The 24,387-nt window shown below is 39.3% G+C and overlaps 1 protein-coding gene across 4 annotated transcripts in view; it reads right to left on the bottom strand.

Moving 5' to 3' along the window:
• The window catches only part of adgrb2.S (adhesion G protein-coupled receptor B2 S homeolog), a 267,855-nt gene that overhangs the window by 21,892 nt on the left and 221,576 nt on the right, over positions 1-24,387 (bottom strand). For all 4 annotated transcript variants that reach the window (XM_041584020.1, XM_018249567.2, XM_041584022.1 and 1 more), the window contains 9 exons: positions 23,424-23,532; positions 22,502-22,648; positions 22,080-22,258; positions 18,644-18,687; positions 15,456-15,582; positions 8,542-8,645; positions 8,014-8,116; positions 2,738-2,888; positions 1,748-1,817 (listed from right to left, as the gene is read on the bottom strand). In XM_041584020.1, coding sequence (XP_041439954.1) covers positions 1,748-1,817; positions 2,738-2,888; positions 8,014-8,116; positions 8,542-8,645; positions 15,456-15,582; positions 18,644-18,687; positions 22,080-22,258; positions 22,502-22,648; positions 23,424-23,532 — 1,034 coding nt within the window. The remainder of the gene's footprint in view (positions 1-1,747; positions 1,818-2,737; positions 2,889-8,013; positions 8,117-8,541; positions 8,646-15,455; positions 15,583-18,643; positions 18,688-22,079; positions 22,259-22,501; positions 22,649-23,423; positions 23,533-24,387) is intronic.

Below are 24,387 nucleotides of genomic sequence, written 5' to 3'. Positions count from 1 at the left end.
GCCATATGGTTCTGCAACCATGGGAAGGGAGATGAACACCAATCTGCATTTGTCTCTGTCCCCATTGGTTCAAAGCCAAATGGCTCAATTTTCAAAAGCTGTGCTGTACGGCTGAGCCACAAGAAAGCCGCACCAATAACTGCCATGTACGCAGTATCTTAAATGCAAAATCCTTATCTTAAAATGCAAATCCATTCATCATACTTAATATGTTATGTACAGTTTGTGGGAAACCTCCTGAACTCTAGATTTTCTGCTGAGTTTAAGGCTATCTTGTTTGCTAAATTGCTATTTACATTCCAACACTGTAAAGTCAGCAATTCCTAGTGAAAAATGTATTCATATTTTGTGACCTGTATTTAATTTAACATAACCTGAACTCCATGACACCCATGAGAAAATGACTTATTCCTAATGGTAAAGGGCAGTGACCCTCTACTATGGGGGTACCAGTGTCTTAGTAATGATGCAGGTTGTTGCATGTGTATAATATGGCTTGAAATCCTTGCCATACACGCCTGTAGAATATTGCTTTAGTAAGGCTAATGTATGAAAGGGAATGCTGGCTCACCTTTAATGAATTTCAAATTGATGTCACTTTTGCAGTGTGGACTAATAAAGAGATCTGACTTTTAAATTAAGCTATGGAGAATGTGTTATAGAGAGAACGTTCCAGGGAGAATATTCATAGTTGTGAAAATGTGAAAACAGTTATCAGGGAAGCATTGTTATCAGGGAAGCACCTGCCATCAGATAACATTTGTTCTTAGGGTAGTGGCAGTCGACAAATCTTCTCTACAACAGGCGATTAATCTCCCCGAAATGGCTCCCTGCCGGCAAGAATATGGCGGAATGGCATACGAGTCGCTTAGGATTTCCGCAGTCACCCGATGTTTCCTCGTGAGGCAACTTCGGAAATCCAAAGCGATTCGTATGCCATCCTGTCTGCAATTCGCAGAGTCTGCTTCCTCTGTGGTTATGGCCCTGGCACCATCCCAGTTCTCTCATTGCTCATAAAACTGCAATTTCTATTTTTTTAAATTTTTTTATTATTTTTACATTGCTATATAAAATTGCGAATTCTCCTGGGCTGAGGTGGTTTAGTTTAGAGACCTGCACGGGTCTGTTTTAACAACCCAACCCAAACCCGATTACCCCCAACCTGACACAACCTGCTTCCTGCATTTTTTGCCCTACCCACCCTACCCACTTATGCATCACGTAGAGTGGAAATGACATCATGCAGCAGCCATACTCCATTTCTTGGACGGGTAACAAGAAGAGGATGTCTAAGTAATGCAATAACAGGAAAAGGGGACTTCAAAATCAAAAAAGAACATACACTGATGATCATTGACGTGAGGGACACCAAAGGATCCTTAGCTGTTAATGTGTCTTCTAATCTATCAGATGAATTAGGTTTTTGGTATTTCATATAGTACACTGAAGTGGAACCATAGCAGGGAGATTATAAAATAATATTTTAAGTTGAATCTTACTACAAGAAGGACCATGGCCCTCATAAAGCTTAAAACCACTGTCAAAACCTTTGAAGTAAAAAGTGCCTACAGACAAGATCTAAGAGCTTTGGTCACTAGAAATGTGGTAATTGTAAAAATTCTGAACTTTTCCTGGACAGTGTTACTAGAAATCATAGAAAGTTGGAACAATAACTACTGATATCTACAGTCATATGTATAAGGGAAAGAATTACTAGAACAGGCCAGAAACTGAAGAATTAACTTACTAATGAGGTGTTCCATATCCCTTTGTTCTTGTAAATCCAACAGAGACTGCAACAACCAGGGCCGGTAGTCCTAAGGGTAGGGGAAAAATACACATTATTTTATTTTTTTCTCTCCCCCCTTCCTTTTAATGTTAGCATTTCATAACCTACACTAGCCTATATCACTATAGCTTGAAGCTAGCAGGTGATTGCTTCATCTACTTAGCCTGAGATAGTTAACTTGAATACATTCAAGTTATATGTTATGAATAAAGCTTTGAGTTTGTAACTGATCATTTTAAAACAAGTACAATGCAGAATTAACATGGAGTGGGGAGTGAGTCAAACTGATCTACATACCCAGGCAATCCATAAAAGAGATTTGATGTAGGAATAAATCAGCCAAAGCAGTTTCATCCTTATGGACTATACCACATCAAGAAAGATCTTGAAAGAGAATAAAATTCTGTGTATGCAGATTCCTCTGGGAGTCTCCATCCCTGACTTGAATGGATTCTGTTCTCAAATTTAGTCTTGGTTACTAGTACCTTGGCCTTGAGACAGAACCACCTGCTATAAGAGCAGTTCTTTGTTTTTCTGTCCTGTAAGGCAATTTCTCTATTCTCTCCAACATGTAACTTCCATTTTACAAGACTATAAACTCTGTAATTCCTTTATTACGGTCTGACTCTTTCTGAGTTCAGAATCTACAAAGCTTGTGTCGAAGAAACTTTGTCTTTTTACCTCAAGTGGTCTCCGGTAACATTCCAGGACTCGTTTGAAGTTAAACCCTCTTGCCCTTGTTAGTTCTGCTAGTTTTCGCTAAAATGTTCTAATTTTTTGGAGAAACATGACAGATTCAATCATCACTAGGACTCCACAGTTACCGTATAAACCTTCTAATACCTTATGTTTCATCCTATTCACCTTACCTCTTTATATGATGGAGTAGAGAAAAAGAAAGTAGAGAAACAAAGTAGAAAGCAAAGTAAAATTTGATTTTGTTCATACCCCATCCCAAACACAGGAAGCGCTTCCGGACCAGTCGTGTTCTCATTTGCCCAATAACTGCCAAGTAGGATTGCCAGGCTTCTGTCAGCACCCAGCAGAAGGAGGAGAGGAAGAAGAAGTGCAGGAAGGCGGCAATGAGAGCACAGACAGCCTGCAGAAAAACAAAATGTAGAATCATGCTCAGCTGTGATAGGGAATTAATTTCTGGGACTTCGCCAGCCACCTACAATCCTGGCTTACACTATTTTACCAACTCTTTGCAATCCACAGATGTCTGTCCCATGTGGGGTTAATACTTGCAAGTGGCAGGTGCCTCACCAGCAACCAGACAAACAAAACAAATTACAATAATTAATATCCACTGTGCATATTAAGGAAAAAATATTGTTAAGAAAATGACATAAGGTATTTACCTCCCAGCATTCATGCTGTGCTGTGTTTGCTACTGCTGTGAGTGTGCTGGCTCATTAAATCAATACTATTTTTCAGTTTTGTGCTGTATGGAAAAAATCCAAACTGCTGGAAATATATGTTTCCCGTAACTGCTGTGCTAGGTCAAGATTACTCTTCATTGCAAGCTCCAGCATATGCACAACACACAACAGGGAGGAGCTTTATTTGCTTTACTGTTTTATTTTGGTACTGAAGAGAATACACAATAGGACTGGCTGACATACTGTATAGAAGGTCATTTATACTAGCATGTAACAGAGCAACTGCTGTGGGTCACTGCAGAATGCATATATTAACATTATTTTTAATCTTCTGTTCATAATAAAGTCACACTGCAAAAACATTTTTTATATTACAGGTATGGGATCCGTTATACAAAACGCTTAGAAATAGGGAAAGGCCACCTCCCACAGACTCCATTTTAATTAAATAATTAAAATGTTTTAACATGATTTCCTTATTCTCTGTAATAATAACATGGTACCTTGTACTTGATCACAGCTTAAATGTAATCACACTTGAGAAAGGGCCTTGGTTCCCGAAACATGTTGTGTGGATACATAATAAATCTTAAATGCAGTTATTCTGCCTGCAGCGTGTGATTCCCATACTTTGACAGAATCGTAAAATGTAATCAACCCTAGTTGGTGGCAACTGGCAAGACAATCCTATTTAATTTATTTACCGTTTCAATTATTGTTAATAGACTTTAAGGTATGAAGATCCAAAATACAGAAAGACCCTTTTCTGGAAAACCTTACACCCCATAGTGTTGAAATCTTCCTCCCTGCTGCTTTCTTTTTGTTTAAAGTGTTGCGCCCCAACGAGTCCCTACCCTATGCGCCCTCCAAATATTTTTCTGGTGGGGAGGGGCACAGCACGCTGTTGTTAGCCCCAGTGTCGGACTGGGACACCAGAGGCCCACCCAAAAACCTTTGACCAGGGGCCCACCAATTAATCTTAGACCAGGGGCCCACTCTTAGTACTGTTTTTCTTCCTCTCCTAACTCAACCTCTATTCTCCTAGTCTCATTTCTTTAAATACTATACTATTTTTCCATCTATTTAGCCTCTTTCTTCTCGTAGAAATAGGGAATGGCCATGAAATAGGCCAACTATTTAGCAGCATGAGGGCCCACTGACACCTGGGCCCACCGGGACTTTTCCTGGTATCCAGGTGGGCCAGTCCAACACTGTTTAGCCCATTCCTATATCAGAAGAGAAGGTGAAAATATGGCAGCTACAGGAATGTAGGGGACAAATACAGTCTTAGTTTTGCCAACTGCTGCCTGCACACTCAATCTGGTCATTCTCCAGTGCTGGTTATAGCATTACCCAAGTGACAAAACGAGTGGAATTTAGTCTGCTGTGTTCCCCAGCAAATGTCTCAGCTGCCACTTTCTTTTCAGGATGCAGCAATATGGAGACTTTCTACAGGCATTAAAACACTATGAGAGTCTTCAGGTCTATGGTAAAGTCTAGATTTCCTCAGGCTATGAGGAACAGTCTTACAGTAAATGTTGTATGAGTAATTACAGTAAATAAATTAAAGAATGCCAACAACAAAGACATGGTTGTCCTGAGGTTTGAATATATCTGAACTCTTTGAAAAGACACAGGCTAGATATTATTTGCTAACAGATTATGTTTCTTGAAAAGCGGGAACTTAAGAGAGTGGATAATGATGAGACCCTTGAAGAAGGGAAGGCAGAAGACTGCAGCTTAGACATAAGTTCAAAAGGGAAAGAGCAAACAATGCAGAGAACAAAATTCTGTAAAATTTACAGATAGAAATGGAAAATAGAAGCTTGTTGAAAAACAATGGGAAAAAAACATTGCAATCTTTTGAGTGGGCAATCGTTTAATCTGTGCCCACATACCCATGTTACATATCTTGTGGGGGACTACAAATTACAGAGTGACACAGTAACAATGTACCACCAATACCCATTCATTTGTGCAACAAATTAACATATGTTTAGTAGAGCAATCTTCTTCTGGCCAAAAGGTGAAGCCAGCCTAGTTAAAGGAACACCAAAAAATGAAAGTGTTTCAAAGAAATGAAAATATAATGTAGTGTTGCTTTGCAGTTGTAAAACTGATGTGTTTGATGCTGTGTAGCCATGGGGGCAGCCATTCTAAGCTGACAAAGAAGAAAAGGGCACATGATACACAGCAGATAACAGATAAACTCTGTAGTATACAATGAGATGTGTATCCTGTGCTTGAATGGCTGCCCCCATGGTTTCACAGCAGCTTATTTATATAAAGTACAGTTGTTTTTCCTAAAGCAAATACACCAGTTTTACCAGTGCAGGGCAACAGTACCTTATATTGTCATTCCCTTTAAACGCTTTAATTTTTTGGTGTTACTGTTCCATTAAACTGACATCTCACCGTCTGTGGAGATGTTGATGCTAAAATGAAACAGAAAATTGTTAGCTGATATGTGTAGCAGGGACAAGGCTGGAAATAGTGACAGTAAAGTGGAACTATAGTTACAGTACATAGTTAATTTGGGTTAAAAAAAAAAGGCCATCACGTTTAACTCCTTCAAATGATCCCCTGTGCACATATATACACATACTTCTACCAACTTATCCATTACACTTACATATATAAACTATATATACCAATATCTAAACCAACTATCTGTAGATCTTAATATCACAATATTATGCTTGTTCAAAAAATCATTCTTTAGAAGGCATTTATAGAAACTGCCATCACAGCATCACCCAAAAAATATTATGAAAATCAAAATGTAAACTTTCTTAAAATAATCAAACCTGCCAATTAATAAACAACCCAAAAGCCATAATATATGAGCATTGGCCAAGATTTTTGTGCTACCATACCTGAAAATGAATTCAGAGAAATCGGTAAGTGTATGGTTTCATTTGAGCCACTAAAGATAGCAAGAGTAATGGATCCTAAGAACAAATACATTGGAACATAGAGGCCTGCATTGAGCTGATGCCACCTTTATACTTAGGCTTGTTCTTGCCAATTACATTCTCTCTGAAATTATATGTCCAGGTAAAATACCATCTATATCAGAGGAGGCAGATAAAACAAAGAATTAAGCTGCTATAAATACAGGATTATTAATCATAATATATATGAGCAAAGAGCTTCTGTTCTTAATGCGTGTCTGCACTACTTCATACCCCAGAGAGTTTCATTATTAAAGGGAGCAGCTGTAATACAAAGCATTGCCCTTAATGTAAATAACAGGGCAATACAATGAAAGGCTTCCTGTGACATACTTACAGTACATTATAGATTCTAAGCAATGATTAGTGTGCCAGTAGTTGAAGGGCTTAGAATATGAATAAACAGATGTACCCTTATGTATATCTGAAGAATAGGCAGGGGTGAGACACAGTAACATTGTAGGTGCCTGGGGAGCAAATGTCTTTGAAAATTACAAACCTGACTAACTCTGTCTCGCTCTTTTTGTTTTATCTGTAAGAATGAAAAGAAAATCTATAACATAATAATGTTTGTGTTATCCACTGATGCCAAAGTCATTAATGAGGCCACATTGCAACTCTGAATACCAACAGATTATGTTCTACCGTGAAGTCATAATAGTATCTCCAGAAGAAGGTGACAAATATGTAGAAAGTACAAGGAAACAATCAAATGTCAGTAATAAAATGTAAAGCAATTTTCCTTTCAGAATCAGTTCTAGGTCAGAACGATATGTACCCATTGTGCTGCAAATGTCAGTTACAGAGGTCATACTAGGCAAAATCACTTAGCTGATTTCAATCGTATTTTACAATTGTCAAGTGCTGGGGGTGCTGCTGGTGCCAATAATATCAGATGCAATAAGACAATATGGTAAGCACAAGTGTATTGAAGTTTAGTAAAGGAAAAATATGATCTGAGTTCTGTATGTGTCAATAATAGTTAAATGTCAAATCCATGCATCTTTTTATTGTGTCTTGATAATGTTGAATCTTATATAATTCATTGCTATGGATAGCATTAGATAGTATTAGAATAGAAGGTGATGCATCTGGGGGGATCATATTTAAATCAAATTATAATGTACTGTATATAAAAGGAAAGTACTTGGTAACAAGACCACAGTTTGTGTAGTAGAAACCACGGCAACCTACTCTAGCACTGAGTTGACTTTTACAGATACCCCTGTGCCAGCCACCCATAGCAAACAAATAAATTGCCTATTCGATGGTTCCAGCAGCAAAAAATCTGGCAAAACTTGCCTCTTTTCTAGGAATACCCACCTTACTCTTGCCATTACCTTACCCACTATGATGAAAATGGTCTGATGCAGAATTTACCCTTTTGATGTAAAGATAGTTCTGTAACAAAGTTTATATTAAAGCTTGTATTAAATTGTCAATGCTGTACTTCTTTATGCTTTCACTTTACATGATAAAGACCGGTTTAATTGTTTTCTTACATTAAAATATAGTGAATAAAGTACCCCCTCTTGTAAATGACAAGGATATTATAAGTTACTGAGGAGTTTTATGACCATATAAAAACACGAGGCCAAAGGCCGAGTGTTTTTATACAGGTCATGGAACTCCGAGGTAACTTCTAATATCCTCATATTTTACAACTGGGGGTACTTTATTTATTATAATACACAAGTCTTAATGAGTCATGTGACAAAAATTACATCACTACTCACCGTTTATAATGGATTACATCACTACTCACTGTTTATAAGGATATGATTTGCAGGATATTCATGTCTCTTGTGTATTATAATAATATATTTAAAATGTTACAAAACCAACCTGCTATGATTTTAGCTTAAGTATAGGTTCATGTGCCACTCACCTTGCTGAGAACCTGGGACTGCCCCACAAGAATAAGGATATTGGAAGCAAGGATGGACAGGCAGAAGTTAACGAGAATGATGGAGCGCTCTGATCGAATGAACCTAGAGAAGGGTGCAGACAGAAAGTACTTGATACACTAGGGAGTAACATCAAAGCTAGCATAGCAATCAGTTGCTAGGGCATTAGAAGAATAGAGGGCCCCGTGAGGCTCATGACTAATGTGCAACTTATTTGTGCAATTGGGGGTTAATCCTAAAAGATTTTGTTATGTATCGTAATTTATGATTATTCTACGGTTAATTAGCATTTTCTGACATCACCAATATTAATGGCACATACTGCCTTATTATAGTAAGATATACTGAACAGAGGACTGTCAGACATCATCTACAACCTGCTATAAGAATGTTGCATGTCAGTTGCTAAAGTCAAGGCCTATTGAGCTATTTGGGTTGTTAGACTGAACAATTATAATGCATGTATTTGAGAGCATGAACAATATATCTATCCTAAAACTTGCACTCACCTCCAAAATGCAGCATACACAGCAAGAAGAATGAGCAAAGCCATGCAGGATACGGCACAGCCGATCATCAGCGGAACAGAAGGGGATCCTGGGACATCCATCACCTGGTTAGAGTATAAGCAAATGATGAGGCCACTGAGAGATACCACACAGCAAAATGCCAATGCACTGATATGTATCATACAGAAAACATTAAACAAAAAGTGTGCACGACTCCCACATGCATGGATCCAGTCACTGAAAAAGAAGCCCTTAAGTTACATATACGTTTCATTTCACAATTCCTACAGAATCACACAGTTTCCTTTATCCATGTGATATGTTGGAAATGGTTAGAACTTATGAAAAACTTTCTCCTTGATTGGTTGTAAGCACATAGTCAAACTGGCCAGCCAGAATACCAGAAAATGTCTACATATGCCTAAGTGCCCCATGTAGGCACAAAATGCATCAGGCTTGTTTTTTACACAATGACAGCATTGTATTTGAAACTTTTATTATAATCATGACACCATTTACTGACTGAAGTCTTGTTTGATATTTGATATTCTCCTCAAGCTAAAGGTCTGGGCATGGGCACCTGGACCCCCTGTGAGATGTGGTGAGTCTACTATTTAGTTTAAGGCATCTGATTTAACTGCACAAGCCTTATATGGAAATACCAGTTAAAAAAGGTTATAGTGAGATTTGCAGAAGAAAAGAGAGGAGAACTTTAAAAAAAGAAAAGAGGAGAACAGACCAAGGGAAGATGGTACAAAGACAGGAGCATATCTGGTGTAAAGAAAAAGAAGTATAGAGAAGCAAACAAGAACAGAAAAAACTGGAAGAAGAACAGATTAAAATCTTGAGTAAACTGACATTTATTACTGCCCCCTCGGTCAATTCACCATAACACCATACTAATAGCTTGGATTCAGCTTGATGAGAAACTTATCATAAGGTTTATTGCATCTGAAGACTCAATAAATATCTGTTAATTGAGGTGAGCCCTTTGCACCATGTTCCCTGAGGGCCCAGATATATACCAGTCACCTGATAAAGCTGAAATGCTATGATTACAACTCATTTTTCTTTTTATAATCTTATGCAGAAAGTTATGAAACAATGAAAATATACACTGATCTTTCTGGTTTCTATGAACTGGTAAAGCATCAGGTTACTCTGTTGTGCCATACAGTATGACTATGAGCATCATGTATAAACTTGTGCTCTGATAAACTTCAATCACACTTTACTGCTGTACTGCAAGTTAGATTGATATCACCCCCTCCCTTTTTCCCCCCAGCAGCCACATAAAAGAACAATGGGAAAGTAACCAGATAGCAGCTCCTTAACACAAGATAACAGCTGCCTGGTAGATCTAAGAACAACACTCAACAGTAAAAACCCATGTCCCACTGAGACACATTCAGTTACACTGAGAAGGAAAAACAGCAGCCTGCCAGAAAGCATTTCTCTCCTAAAGTGCAGGCACAAGTCCCATGACGGGGGCAGCTGGGAAATTGACAAAATATCTAGCCCATGTCAGATTTCAAAATTGAATATAAAAAAATCTGTTTGCTCTTTTGAGAAATGGATTTCAGTGCAGAATTCTGCTGGAGTAGCACTATTAACTGGTGTGTTTTGTAAAAAAAAACATGTTTTCCGATGACAGGATCCCTTTAATTATAGCTTTCCTATACTGAGAATGGTCACAAATCAAAGTATAAGACCACAGTTATTAATAAATTTTCCATTAATTATGTTCAAACTGATTTAGCACAAACAGGCCAAGTTTGTGACACACAGTGCTACGCAATATGTTGCTGTTGCTGTTATGTTGCTGTTGCTATATAAATACATGTTAATAATATAATTATAATATTTGCTATATGTCTGCCATTTAGTTCCACATAACATCTGTTAGAACATTTCTGATCTGGTCCCTCATTTTCTGTTTTATATGTTATGTGCGGATAGTGGATATAGCAAAGATTAAGCACATTACCTTTGCATTTGCATAATAATAGAAGCACAGTGGGTCACATCACACTACAATCTGCTCTGATTAACGGAGATTCATCACACACTTAAAACATGCATTTCAACTATGGCAAAAATTAGTTGATTGGATTCTATAGCCTATAATCTGAACAAGCCTTTCGATGGGAGTAAGAAAAAAAAGTGAGATATTTTTGTGGTCCTACTGGGCAACAACGATTGGAATAAAGTGTGATTGTTTTTGCTTGTGTGCTAACAAATAAACATGGCTCATCATTAAAGGGGTAATTTATTAAAGTCCAAATGGCAAAACCCCTAAAAATTCGTGTTTTTTCTATAAAATCTGAATTTTTCGTGGAAAAAAACGTGAATATTTCGGAATTTATTTTTTCCACTAGTTTTTTTCAGGTTTTTTCCCGCACAGAAAATTGTAGGGAAAATGTATTGATAAATAAGGGGAAAAACCTCTGCGAATTTGGTCAGAGTAGTTTTCAGAAAATAATGAGATACATTCATTTGATAAATGGGTCTCTAATGTGTGTGTTTCAGTTAAAAATTGTTGTGAGAAATATTCACCCTGTGTTAAACCATAATGTGATTGACATGTGTTAAAGTAAGTATTATGCATTAGTAAAAATGTTGGCTGTTGTTGCAAAACATGAGGGAGATTGGTGTAAACTGCCAGAGAAGCAAGAGCCATATCAGTATGAGGCATTTTACAGCAAGGTGTCAGGTCAATGTGAGGTTTCTACAGAAATCTGACAGATTAGTATGGGGTTGTCAAGGCAGAATCCAGCTCTACCCACAACCATCATCAGAAAGTTTATAGCATGACAGGTGCCAAATTGCCGCAAACGGCCAATGACAAATGAGCCCGATATGTGAATTATGTCACACAGAAAAATGTCCTATCTGAAACATAATGCCCTGATCTAAACTAAGGGAGCTGCAGCTTTCAACACAGTCTGCAATCCCTCTGCTTTATACCAGCAGACAATCAGGTTCCTGGTTCAGGGCTATGTAATGCTGACATTTTCAGGTAGACACAATCTTCTTTAAATGTCACTAATCTGGCCACAGGTGCTCAGAGTTTCCCTCCAGCTTCCCTATCTAATCCCTAGCTCAAAGCCCACTTACTGCCTGGTATAGGTCAAGATATCTTGTTCTTAGCCTGCTGTGATTCTACAAAACTACAGTCATATCCTGATTACTGCCCTGCCCTGATCATATCCTTTGCATTGATTGCCCTACAAAAACAAGCGTGCCTCATGATTAAGGTGGTATATGGTTCTGAGCTGACAACGTCTAGTCCTATCCTTACTAGCACCTTATAAATTTGACTCCCTCACTTTCCCTAGGGGGTCTCAAGCCAAAGATGGTTGTAATAGGCAGAAGAGCTCATTTATACAGAAATATATTTACTCTCTGGGTTGTGGGTTTGCCTTACGTGTCATTATAACAAGCCATTAGTGCTAAAGGAGTCTAATTGCCTCCAGGTCCAAGCGAACAGTTTTTTTTTATCTACTGCTATGTCTGAATGCAACATCCAGGGCCACCATTAGAAATCATGGGACCCTGTACAATAAAATTTTCAGGGCCCCCGGGCCCTGCCCACCCGAACCCCACCACAGATCCTGCCAACTCCACACCACAGTTAAAAGATTATACAGACGTCAGCGCTAAAAACGGTAATCCCCCCCACACTTGTTATAAAAAGCCATTGATGGTCCCCCCCATAAAATTATTTTAAAAAATTGGGTCAGGGCCCCCCTACAAGTTAAAAAAAATAACTGGTGACCAGGGCCCACTATAAGTTATAAAAATATATTGGCGTCAGGGTCCCCCATAAAAGTTTATTTTTTTGAAAAAACATTGGCGCCAACGCCCCCCATAACAAAAATTTTGGGACTTCAACTTCAGGACTTCAGGTCTTTTCCCGGCTTTGGGAATTCCAGTTCGGCTCCTTTCATGACTTTGGGTCTTTTCGTGGCTTTGGGACTTCAGCTTCGGCTCTTCAGGACTTCAGCAGTGCGGGGCTACGGATGATGTGGACCAGCTTCGGCGCTGTAAAGGGGGGCCCGGCTATTCTGAAACATGCAGCACAGCCAGGCCTCCCTTTAGGCCCAGGCCCAGTACAGGAGTACCTGTGCCCCCCTGATGGTGGCCCTGGCAACACCCAATTGCTAGTCTGGATGCCATGCAGAAAGTGCCTGTAGTGTCTGCCACTCATGCTGGAATCATAACAAAAAAATTTGCATCCAGGAAACTTGTAAACTTTATTATAGTTTATTGAACTCATGCAGATTGGGACCACTAAACTATCAACAGAGAAATGATTCCACAGACTTTCCTAGTGTCTATGCATGTATTGTGGGGCTAAAGTCAACTTTGTCTGCACAGTGATGGTGGGAAAATGCTGTCACTCAGTCGTAGAATAACACATATGTTTTAATTAAGACTTTTAGTGATTCGGGGGTACTGGTTGTGAGCCTGCCTGCATTAAATGCTCTTTACACTTTGCTGCAACAGTCCTTCAGATTCACTAAAGTGTGAAGTGGCTGACGCTAGCGACAATTTGACAGAAATCCCGTCTGTTGTGTGAATTGCTCGTCCAACCAAAATAACACTAGCGAAAATATGCCAGTGTTCGGCTGCTGAAATGCAACTTTGCAACTTGATTTTTTTAATTTGTGTAGTGGTAACGACTTTGCTTCTGGCAAAGTGGCATGGAGTGTGGCAAAGTGTTTCTGAACCAATGTGGGTGTGGTTGGGCAACATGCCGCCCCCCCTAAAAATTGCTGCCCTAGGTCTTTCCACAAATCCGGGCCTGGTCTTGACCTGCACGTCACGCATGCAGAGGATCTTGGTTTTAAAACTCCTAATAAATATTTTTCCCCTGAGAATATCAACACTGCTGTATATGCAGATATTCATGCAAAAAAGTCTGGTTGCCCTGGTATAAATAAGACTGCTAAAGCCTTCTCCCAGTCATGTTCTCCATCAGATGTGCCTACTGATTAATCTGTCCAGCACATGGCTAATATAAAGTATGTCAGTTCCCTGTTACATCTGCTTGTGCCTACCAGAAAAGTGCCACTGACAGACATCCTAGTGCTGCTCCTAATTACCAGGAGGATATAAGAATATGACTTTCTGTGCCCTCTGCTGAGCTAGGACCTACATTTATTGGTCTATACAAGATACATGAAGTTGTAAACCCTGTCAAAGTTCATTCATGGATTTGAACAAGGAACCCACAGCATTCTATGAAGTCTGCAATATCTCTGTTCTATATAAGCAGGTAATTTTGTTTCTTGTTCAGTACTTTGTAGTCCTTGGATTTTTAGATGGTATGGTGTGCTTCAGCTGTTATAGGCTTGAAGGCCTCTCATATTTTCACATCAGCTCTGTACTTCCCACTCTTTCCAGGCCCTGTCATTTTCATTGATATCCATCATTGATATGCTCCCTATTCTTTGGTTGGTTTTGACCCAATTCCAAACATGGCTGTTACAGGCAGAAGAGAACACCTACACCAGAATCCAGTTTCTCCCAGATGTTTTGGGTTTGTCAATGATTCTATCACTGTTAGGTGTCATATAGGAGTGTTTCCATGGCAGTGACAGATCTGCATGGTGTGCCACACACATACCAGTTTCACAGAACACTGCACGGTGCTTTGTAAACACGTCACTGATGTACACATGATTGCTAGCCAGCTTCCCCCACACAGCTAATGCGTCTGTTATATGGAACGCTTAAGGGCCCACTGCACATTACATAGCAATTTGTGCACTAAATGTCAATGTACTGACATACTGAATAAGTGCAGTTCTGCCCACAGTGTGACACATGCTGCCAACCCTCCCTCCCTCTCTGATGCCCAACTTCCTACGCTACGGAAAGCTAGTTATTATATACAGATATACCACTTGTGTGACACAGAGGAAATTAGAATCATTCGGAACTTTTCACATCCCATATACCACTAATTCAGCCTTCCCATTTAAGTATGCAATGTAAGAGAAGCAAGGAAAAAAGCAGAAGAAAGCAGGAATTTCATTTACAGTATATTGAATAGGGGTATCGCGAGCCCTACATCAACAATCACACTCAGATTGGGGTAGGCACAAGTGTAACAAGAAGGGCATTTAAAGTCTAAAACAAGAGGTGATGTGAAGGGTATAAACAAAATTGGGGGCAACAAGTATGACAATATATAATGTAACATGATCATTATTGTGTGTGCATACAGGTAATACTCCAAACTGTCAGCTTTTGAACTGGGTCCCAAAACAAATACTGTTAATCCATTTTAATATTGAAGTGCTGCTTCAATGGGAGTTTAAAAAATTTGGTTGGCCACAGACCAGGCCCCTTTACTTAGGTGTCTGATCTGTGGCCCACCTACACCCTTAACTCCCTAAGAACATCACTTTTGGTTTTAGTGGTAGTTATTAGCACAGCCATCACAAACATAAGCAGTTATTCAGGACAGATCAGCATGCCCTACATGTACGCCCTACATGTACAAAGGATCAAAAGTGAAATCCAACCAGAGGCTCCGTTATCCTGATCTCAATCACACCATCATTTGTCAGCTTCCAGTCCAGTATCTGAACTGGAAAATCATTTGTTGGCACAAAATATAGGGTTACAATTTAAATTACAAAAGACATATTATAGGCTCACATAATCCCAAAGACAAACTCAGGTTATTTACAAAAAAAAAGGCAAATTCACTTTTGCTACTTACTGTATTTCCCTCAGTGTCTGTTCTCACCAGCTCTACTGCTTTGCAATGTCAACTCCGCAGCATCCTTAGCAATATGACCGTGAACATACATTAATTAAAACACTTCCAGTTCTTGCAAAGTCACCTTCACTTTGGAGTTTTGGCTTGTGCCAGTTATTCCGCACGTCTTTCTACTCACCATCTCCTTGGGCAGCTGAGCCAAAATAGCAAAAGTGGATAGCTGGTCGCAAAGGCATTTAGTGTGGGATGACTGTGCTGGTAAAGTTTGACAGCTTTCTGTGTCCCAGTTCCCAGTGGAGGCATCGCTATAGGACAAAAAAAGCAGAGAAGCATTGTAGTCAGCAGTCAGGAAGAAAGCTCACAAACTCCCCAAGCAGGACTCATATGCTAAGCTACCCAGCAAGACGGTGCAAATTCCCAGCCTGCAGCTCCGTGCTGGTGAATCTAGTGCTTGTGTGTCTCTTTGAATGTGTGGGAGAAACCCACGGAGAGAAGTGAGGCAATGGGAAGATCAGCGTGGGGGAGATGGAAAATGACAAAACGAGGGGGAGAAACAATAGTGAGCAGGATGAGGGAGGGTACAGTGGGAAAAGCAGAGAGGGGGTGTCAAAGGAAATTAGAAAGGTTGGTAAAACAAGGGAGAAGGTGTCAGGAGAAATGAACATGCAAAACATGCCAAGGAATGAACATAAAACCTGATAAAGGATAAAGAATGATATGGTAAACAAGCAAGGGAACAACCTTAACCCCAAAAAATGTGGTGCAGGGTAGGGAGAAGCTGGAGCAGGATGTGCCACAAGTGATCCTTATAAAGGAAGAAATAGTCATGAAATGGTCATACAGGCTGATTTCATTGTGTTTTAATATAACATTGGCATGTCTGTTTTCCAGTATTTATCTCCTTACACAGAGGCATCAGGTAAGTCACTTTGGCTGACAGAGAAAACAGCCTTGGATATTGCTTTAAATGATACCAGCACAGTGACAGCTTTTACATGGTTTCAGTATTTTCAGCACTATGATTTCTTTATGGCTCCTGTTACGATTGTTGGCCCAAGGTAAGGTTTGCCATTTCCTTATTTGTACAATTTCCCACAGCCCCTATAACCAGGATGCTCACAGCAGCAGCTCCACGGGAAAGGAGGAGGAGGAGGAAGAGAGAAAGCACAAGCTGAATATACATCACTTGAAATTGGACCAGTCATATGCGAGTTACTCTGGCAACTGGAGCACAGAGATGAATGTTATTATAGGAATGGGAGGGCCAGAGGGTTTGGAAGACATACTATACAGTCAATTCACTGTTTGCAGATTACATATGCGCAACAATGTCTTCAGTTATGATTCTCCAATTTGAAAGCTCTGTCATGCAACCTACACCTGCTCTTATGAAAAGCACCTCAGGTCCAGTGTTGGAATGGTTACCTGGGGCACACTGCAACCACTGCAGACGGGAGGCTGATCACCATTGCCTCCGCTGCTCCATTGCATCTTGCTCTGCTGCTTCCTAACTTGTGCAAAAAGGCACCTTATAGGAATACATCGCCATATAAGGTGCCTATATACCACCACCCTTGTCCTCCCCTTATGAATATAACACTGCTAAACATAGGCAGCATTATATTCATGGGGTACATGCAGACCTCTCTTTTTCCATTTTGGATTGCAAAGACTGGTGGGCATTCAGAAAAGTGGAGGATAGGGTGCAAATGTGCAAAAAACTTGGAGGTTTGCACCAGTTTCAAGCTGCTCCTTAAGTCAAGGACTTGAAAAGGTTGGACATTAGGTAATGGAGGGGTTTGTTCACACCAAGCTCCTCAAAAGCATTTGATTTAATGAATTAGTTGGGCGGGGTTGGGGTTTAGTTTAGCAAAACACAAAGTTTTGCTTTACAAGAACCAGGAAAATATGTATTTATTTTTAAGACTGGACAGAATACATATCCAACACAAATAATATTTATTGTGCTCATGTTGAGCAAAGGAGTGCTCCTTTTAAAAAGGGTGTTCTACAGCAGGGGACATCAATGCTTTCCTCAGGAGACCTTTCCCAAGATATGCATTCAAGCAGAGAGATGCCAGCCTATGAAAAGTATAACCACAGGTAAATAGTCTGGACTCCTACACAGGCTTTACCTTAATGTTGTATTGCGTTTGTCAGCTTTATAGTCATAGATTTATTTCTGAAAAAACACTGTTTTTGAAATAGTATGTGCTTAAAAATCATGAATTATTAGTGAAGCCAGGAGGCAGAGAACGTGCATTGATCAAACTTTCCCTTTGATATATGATCGCCTTCAAATGTTGAAATGAAAGTGGCTGCTCAGCAGATGCTGTTACTTAAACTACAATTCCCAGCATGCTCTCTGTTAACTTTCAAAATGGCAGAGAGGATATGCAGAACTGATGTTTCAGTACTAAGTATGTATATTTTATACTGTATATACATTTCTACTTAAATTCATAATTCTGTATATCAAACACTATATGTTTAGGATAGATGGGACAATAGACTTGAAATAAATAAAAAATACAAATACATTTACCCTTAAGTGTTAAGAGACACAATCTACTTACATTCTATATGTAACCGCATGCTGATATGAGCACACAAGAGTAGGATACATCTCCATATGCCCACGCACAGCTAGTCACATATTGATACAAAATTATCCATGTACGTATATAAGCACACCCACGCAGAGTCTCAAACACACACATGCAGGATATGTGCATGGTTCAATCAGGTGCTCAAGTCATGAAACAGATGCCAGGTTTCACCACTATATATTTTGGACTGGCTCCTGAGCTGAGCTCTTTCGGATTTCAGTTCCAGCACCTAGCTACAGATGCTACAGCTTTTTAAACATTGCAGGAATAAAGGAATAATAATTACCATAATCATATTGGCTGGTTTTGATCTTAATTAGCTTATATAACATCCGTTAGCATAAAAAGGTTTATTGTAATCGCCTTAAAAACGAGCACTCTTTTTATGCAACACTTTAAGGCCTTGATTATGGGCTGGTAACAGAAAATGCTTACTTAAAGCTGCTTCCAAATTTAGCTCTTATTTCCATGATTCTTTATTAATAGAGACATCACATGCAGAATTGTGGCCTTTAACATTGCTTTGTTACACCCAAAAATTGTCAGTTTGGGTATTTTCACTCCAGAATTAATCCCTTGAAAGATGAAAGGTGCATGCCTGATTATACTGCAAGGAAATGTGATAACCGTCCTGTTATGGAAGGCCCACAAGGGTTTGATACAATTAATTGCTTATTGTGTTGCTTAATTTAAAATGACATTGCATACAGCCAAGTGGATCGGTGGTACAATGACAAGGGTTTCGCAGATTACTGACCTTTTGGTGTAATCCCATACTGCACACTGCGGGCTGGAGGTTTCCTGTTGGGGTGAGATGGTAGGTCTTATAAGAGTAAAACATTTATCATACAGTTATAAGCACAGTTTAAACATATACATTTAAAATGTTGTTAAAATTACATGGTTATGAAGTTATGTTGTAGTTTCCCATACATGAATTAACATAGGAACCTTGTTAATAATCCATTATAACGAGCCGGAGCTATCACTGTTTTTTTTTTTTGCTGTTTTTGCATCAGATAAATATCTGAAATTATACTCTTGTTTTATACCTCTAATCAGGGGCGATTTGCCTCTTGCAGTCTGAGGCGTCAGTCTCCCCTCTCTCACCAGTGCTTACCTTTTTGCTGAGGAGCGGGACCAAAGGGGAGCTGCATTGCTAGTACAGAGAAAGCAATTGCACTCTTTGCACTAGAAGAGCCGAATTTCAAGTTTTAGCAATTAAATCAAGTTGAATTACCAGAAATTCCACTCTTAAATTTACCAGGAGAGTCTTTTTGCCTTCTAAACCAAGATTCTAAACTCGTGGCAGCAGCACCCCTGCCCCTAATCCAAAAAAGTCAGCTTTATACTGCAAATAAGCCCCTAAAAGTGTTGATGATGTGTAAGGAGTCACAAAGTAACAATAACGACCAAGGGTAGTGCTGGAAGTCAAAGACCAGGCCTCACATAGCATCCATAGGTTATCATAGTGCAGGGAATTAAATATAATCCTCAGGGAAAGCCTCAGAGGGATCAGCATGGTTCTTTTATTAGGAATCTAAATAAGAAGCCAAGACAGTATTCTACACACAGGGAATTTAGGCAGTTGAATATAACAGATCAACCTTTTTCACATGAGAAAAAGGTACATAAACACTATCTGAGCTTCTAAAATGAAATGTAGTTTTGGCATACCTGATTCCAAAGGAAAAATGAGGGAAATGAGACAGGTAGGGAGGTTGCATTACACTATAAGCCTGAGATGAGTGGGAAACGTGTTCCAGTAAGTGCAGATTATCATGTTCCCTTTTAAGTCTGTGGAATTTTTATTTATTTATTTAATAAATTATATATTTAATTAAACATGTAATTCAGGTAGCGTTTATGATATTATGTACCTAAACCTGGTTAGGGTGAAGGGCTAGAAGGAGCCATTAAGCCCTTCACGTACAAAACATGCATCTTAACAACTTTTGCAAACAGAAGGTATTTGCTTGCCTTGTGCCATACACATAGCACTGCCTTAATATGAAAAATTTGAGTTTAACTCTCCCATAAAGCATTATGGGCGGAGACATGCAACTCACTCCTTTATGTTCCTCTAGCCAACTATTCATCCAGAACCTGGAAACTGGTTTCATAGCACAGATATAGATATAGATATATATATATATATATATATATATATATATATATATATATATATATATATATATATATATATATATATATATATATATATATATATATATATACAAGTCCCAAAGCTGCACTCCGTTTCCTGTGTAAATGCCTGGTGGCAGCAAACATGTAATGGTATATCTGCAGGAATAGAGACACTCACAGGACTCTTCTGAAGCTTAACAAATGTGATACTTTATTGGAGACTCAACGTTTCGATCCCCCACAGGGTCAGTATTCTCCTGATGACGATCCCTGTGGGGGATCGAAACGTTGAGTCTCCAATAAAGTATCATATTTGTTAAGCTTCAGAAGAGTCCTGTGAATGTCGCTATTCCTGCATATATATATATATATATACAGTGAAATAGTTCAGAGCCATATATAGGACTTTTGGCGAAGCAGAGAACTGTGTGCAAGATATGACTCTGAACTATTAGGCTGTTGGCTAGAGGGACTTAAATGAGTGATTTGCATGTCTCCACACATTAAAGCAGTGCTGTGTAGATGGCACCAAGCAAGCAAACACCTTCTGTTTTCAGAAGCTTTATGCTGCATGATCTTATGTACATAAGCCCATCTGAATAAGCTCATGTTAAAAATTGGGGTTGTAAATTTTCCCTTTAAGAAAAAAACATGTTAATAAGGAGAACTAAGTAAAGAAACATGAGAATTGCCAAATAGATAAGCACCATCACAAAAAAAAATTCCCAAGTAGAACAGAATTAGTAAACTGAATGCAATCTATAGACATTGGATTCTCTGAGCAACGCAGGAAAACACAGGGAGCAATTGGCATATGTTTGATGAAATTAGTTAGCCAGATAAAAAGGAGAATTACAAAGCAGCATGGACTGAAGTCACTGAATAATACTTACAGAAATACCTACAATGAATCAGTGACTCATAAACACTCAGTGACAGTTGTTTTTTATGCTTAACCCCTCTGTAGCAAAGCTACAATTCAGAGAATCCTCTAATTTAAGATCACATTATGAATCTCTCTGTTGAAGCGATTCACGGAGCAGCACACATCAGTTACTGAACAATAACTGCAGCGTCACCAAAAGGGAGAGATTGGCCATCATTCAGTAAAATGAGACAATCATCTACTGACATAGTGAATAATGCAGTAGCATATGCTGAAGTCACTAAACAATATCCACAGCCACATTCAAAGGGAAACTCAACAAATAGTAATCACAGGGAATCATCAGCACTCAGTCTAGTCACTAAATCAACTATCACTTTAAAGGAACCAGCAAGCAGTAGTCACTTGAGTGATACAGAAATACTCAGGCATACTCAGTGGCGTCAATGAGTCACTACCACCCATAGGTAATCGCCAGGCAGCACTGAGCCGCTAACACAGCAACAGTTCCCAGATAAGGTTCCACAGTTAATTATCCAGATGGTTGCACAAATAATCAAAGGGATTCTGCACTGGAAATCACATGTTGTCAGAGAGAGAACAAAATAAAAGGAATTAAAAAGCTTGGTTCAAAGGTAATGAATGATTGAGGACAGAGAGAGTCATTGGGCCTCACAAGCATGGAATTACTGAACTTAAAACATCACAGACAAGTAGAAACATGGAGCATAGAGCTTGGAACTCAAGAGGTTAAGACATATGGTAGATTGGAGACATGAAGATAAGAACTAGGAGTAAGTAAAGAAACAGCCAGCTGTCAAAGTCAAGTAAGATGGCAAAGACCTCCAAGAGATGTGTACCCATCATGCCCAATATACACTGTATCTATATTCCCTTTTTATGCCATCTTGGATTTATAATAATCTGGCTCCCCAAACATGTGAAACAGTAGATAATTGGCCTATGGAACTAAACACCTAGGACAGCACCACAGCATAAGACAAAATGTGGACTCTTATTATATATTCATTAGGCTTGAGCACAGACAGAACAAGCATCTCATGGAAGTAGGAGCAGTACTGCATGTAGTATGAAAAACATACAGATGGAACAATATGACACTATTCAAACCAAAATATAAGGGTAAAATTGCACTTACGTTAATGATATGTGACAATTCAACTACCACCAACTGCTCTGCAGGTTTAGTCATTGGTCGGACAGTGACAGTCAGAACCTTGGAGCTTATGGCTAAGGAATTCCCAGGAGGGGGAAGGAGAAGCCCAAGAGTTCGGTACAATACTGCCCCAATAACAAAATATGCAGAATCCTCAGCCTCTGTAGTTGGGTAAAGAGAAAGCATGTTATAGGAAGAAATCAGCATTACAAACAATCCCAGCTCCTCGTCAACTCAGAATGTATTGTTCCCCACAATCCCACCTTTTGTAATATATTATTATTACCCTTTAATATGTTGTAGTAATCAGACTCCAAAATAAGCTAAAAGGTTGAATGCACCATGCCCTCCCTATCTGGCCCTGCGTCATCAGTTGTATGATACCTCCTTGCTGAAATGCTCACCTGTAGGGGGTAGGCTAAGCACCTCCTTAGGGATGAAAAGCTTATCCTCTGAGTTCCTGGCCCAATCATTCATCCCACGTCGGCCCTTCATGGGGAAATTGATATCACTGGACACAGCAGACACTGGCTCCCTCTGGATGCTGATAACTGTAGAATATACAGCAAGACAAATGTAATTATTGGACGCAACACCATTTTTCTCAGAAAGAGTGAGCTCTTCAATCACAACGGTAGAAAGCTTTCGTCGTCCTTTAAGCGCAAGCATGCTAGGAAATTCTTGTAGTGATTACTATGCTTTACTTAGTAGTAACACATTTACGGGCACAATAGATTGGCTGTTATATATTTAATCTCTTTTGCTCTGCTCACATTCCCCTAGGTGTACAGTTACCTTAGAATATATAAACACTCTTTCCTTATGTTCTCACATTTTTGCCTCCACATAGCATAGAAGTGTGCAAAATTTCAAAGACAGAAGTGTGAAAATCAATTTTATTGCATACAGTAAATTATGGCCATGCATTTTAGAATTGGCTCATGCCCAATGTCATCCGGCAATTTTGTGGAATACACAGAAGAGTAAGGCTAAACCATTATAAGGTAAGATGTACTTGCAGTTAGGGTCCCCTGACCTGCCTTTGACCAGTGATTAGACACTGCAACCACTGGGTCTTAGTGAAATGTTGTTTTTTTGTCTCAATAGAACATGCAGGAAATAGACAGTTGCGGTACCTGGGGCCTTAATTCAAGTTATTTTCTAATGGACTGTCATCTACATTTAATGCAATTGAGGATTTGCTCACATTAACACACAGCTGTGTACACTTATTAGACCATGACCTAGTATTATTTAACAGTTTTCTGATCTGTACGACATGATCAGAGATTTTAGTTTTCCCCATCAAAGCAGTAAATGTGGTACCCAGGTTTTCGGTGACTATGATGGAGCTCTGGAAAGGCTTAAGTGCATCTCCAATCAGATGGATATAGTCTTCCAGCACTTTCATCAGAAGGACTGATCCTGGAGCAACCTGGAAAACAGAGTGATAGCTGCTTGAACAAGTGACACATAATTACCCTAGAAAAGTCTACATCTGGGATATATATATATATATATATATATATATATATATATATATATATATATATATTATAGTGAGACAATTAGTGATCCTCTACTTTCCCCTTCATTTCAAGGCAAAATAAAGAAAACCTAGAGTCCCACTGCAACCTAGAGTGTAGCACAAAGTTTCCCAGTGACCCAACTATATCCCAGAATCTTACCTTTAAGTCCTTAAGCTGGCCATAGATGTTGAGATTTTTAAAAGATCAGATCCTGATCGTGAGACCAATATCTTCTCAGAACGATCGTAAGATCGTATGAATTTACCATCAACTAAAAAGACCAATTTGGCAGGAAAACAAAGGGGAGCTGCCTGCTTGGCCCTGCAAACATAGAGAGATTGCACTGGGGCCGACAAATATTTTTTGACCTGGCCGATCAATTTCCCGACAGATGTCGGCCGAAAAATCGTAAGATGTACGATCGTTCGAATACCACTAACCGCACGATAATTTCGAAGGATTGGTCGGACTTCCCTAAAATCGGTCGTTCGGCAAGAAGAATCGTCGCGTCTATGGGGACCTTTACTCCATTAGGTTCTATAGAAGGATCAAGCCCTCCATTAACACAGTGACATCAATAAGCCACAATCAGAATAAAAGAAAACCGACCCACAACTTCACCTTTCTCTCAGCCCCCAGAACTACCTGGCTATTAACAGCTGCAACATCAGCATCCTGTAACATCATTCAAGCTTTTCATAGGCTTCTTAGTGCTGTGCTTGGGGAGGGGGTATTCATCCACAATCACTTCTTTCATCTCT

This window comes from Xenopus laevis, chromosome 2S, assembly GCF_017654675.1.
Source record: "Xenopus laevis strain J_2021 chromosome 2S, Xenopus_laevis_v10.1, whole genome shotgun sequence".
Taxonomy (NCBI): domain Eukaryota; kingdom Metazoa; phylum Chordata; class Amphibia; order Anura; family Pipidae; genus Xenopus; species Xenopus laevis.
Note: the sequence above shows the minus strand (reverse complement) of the source record. Positions and strands in the feature narration are given on the sequence as shown.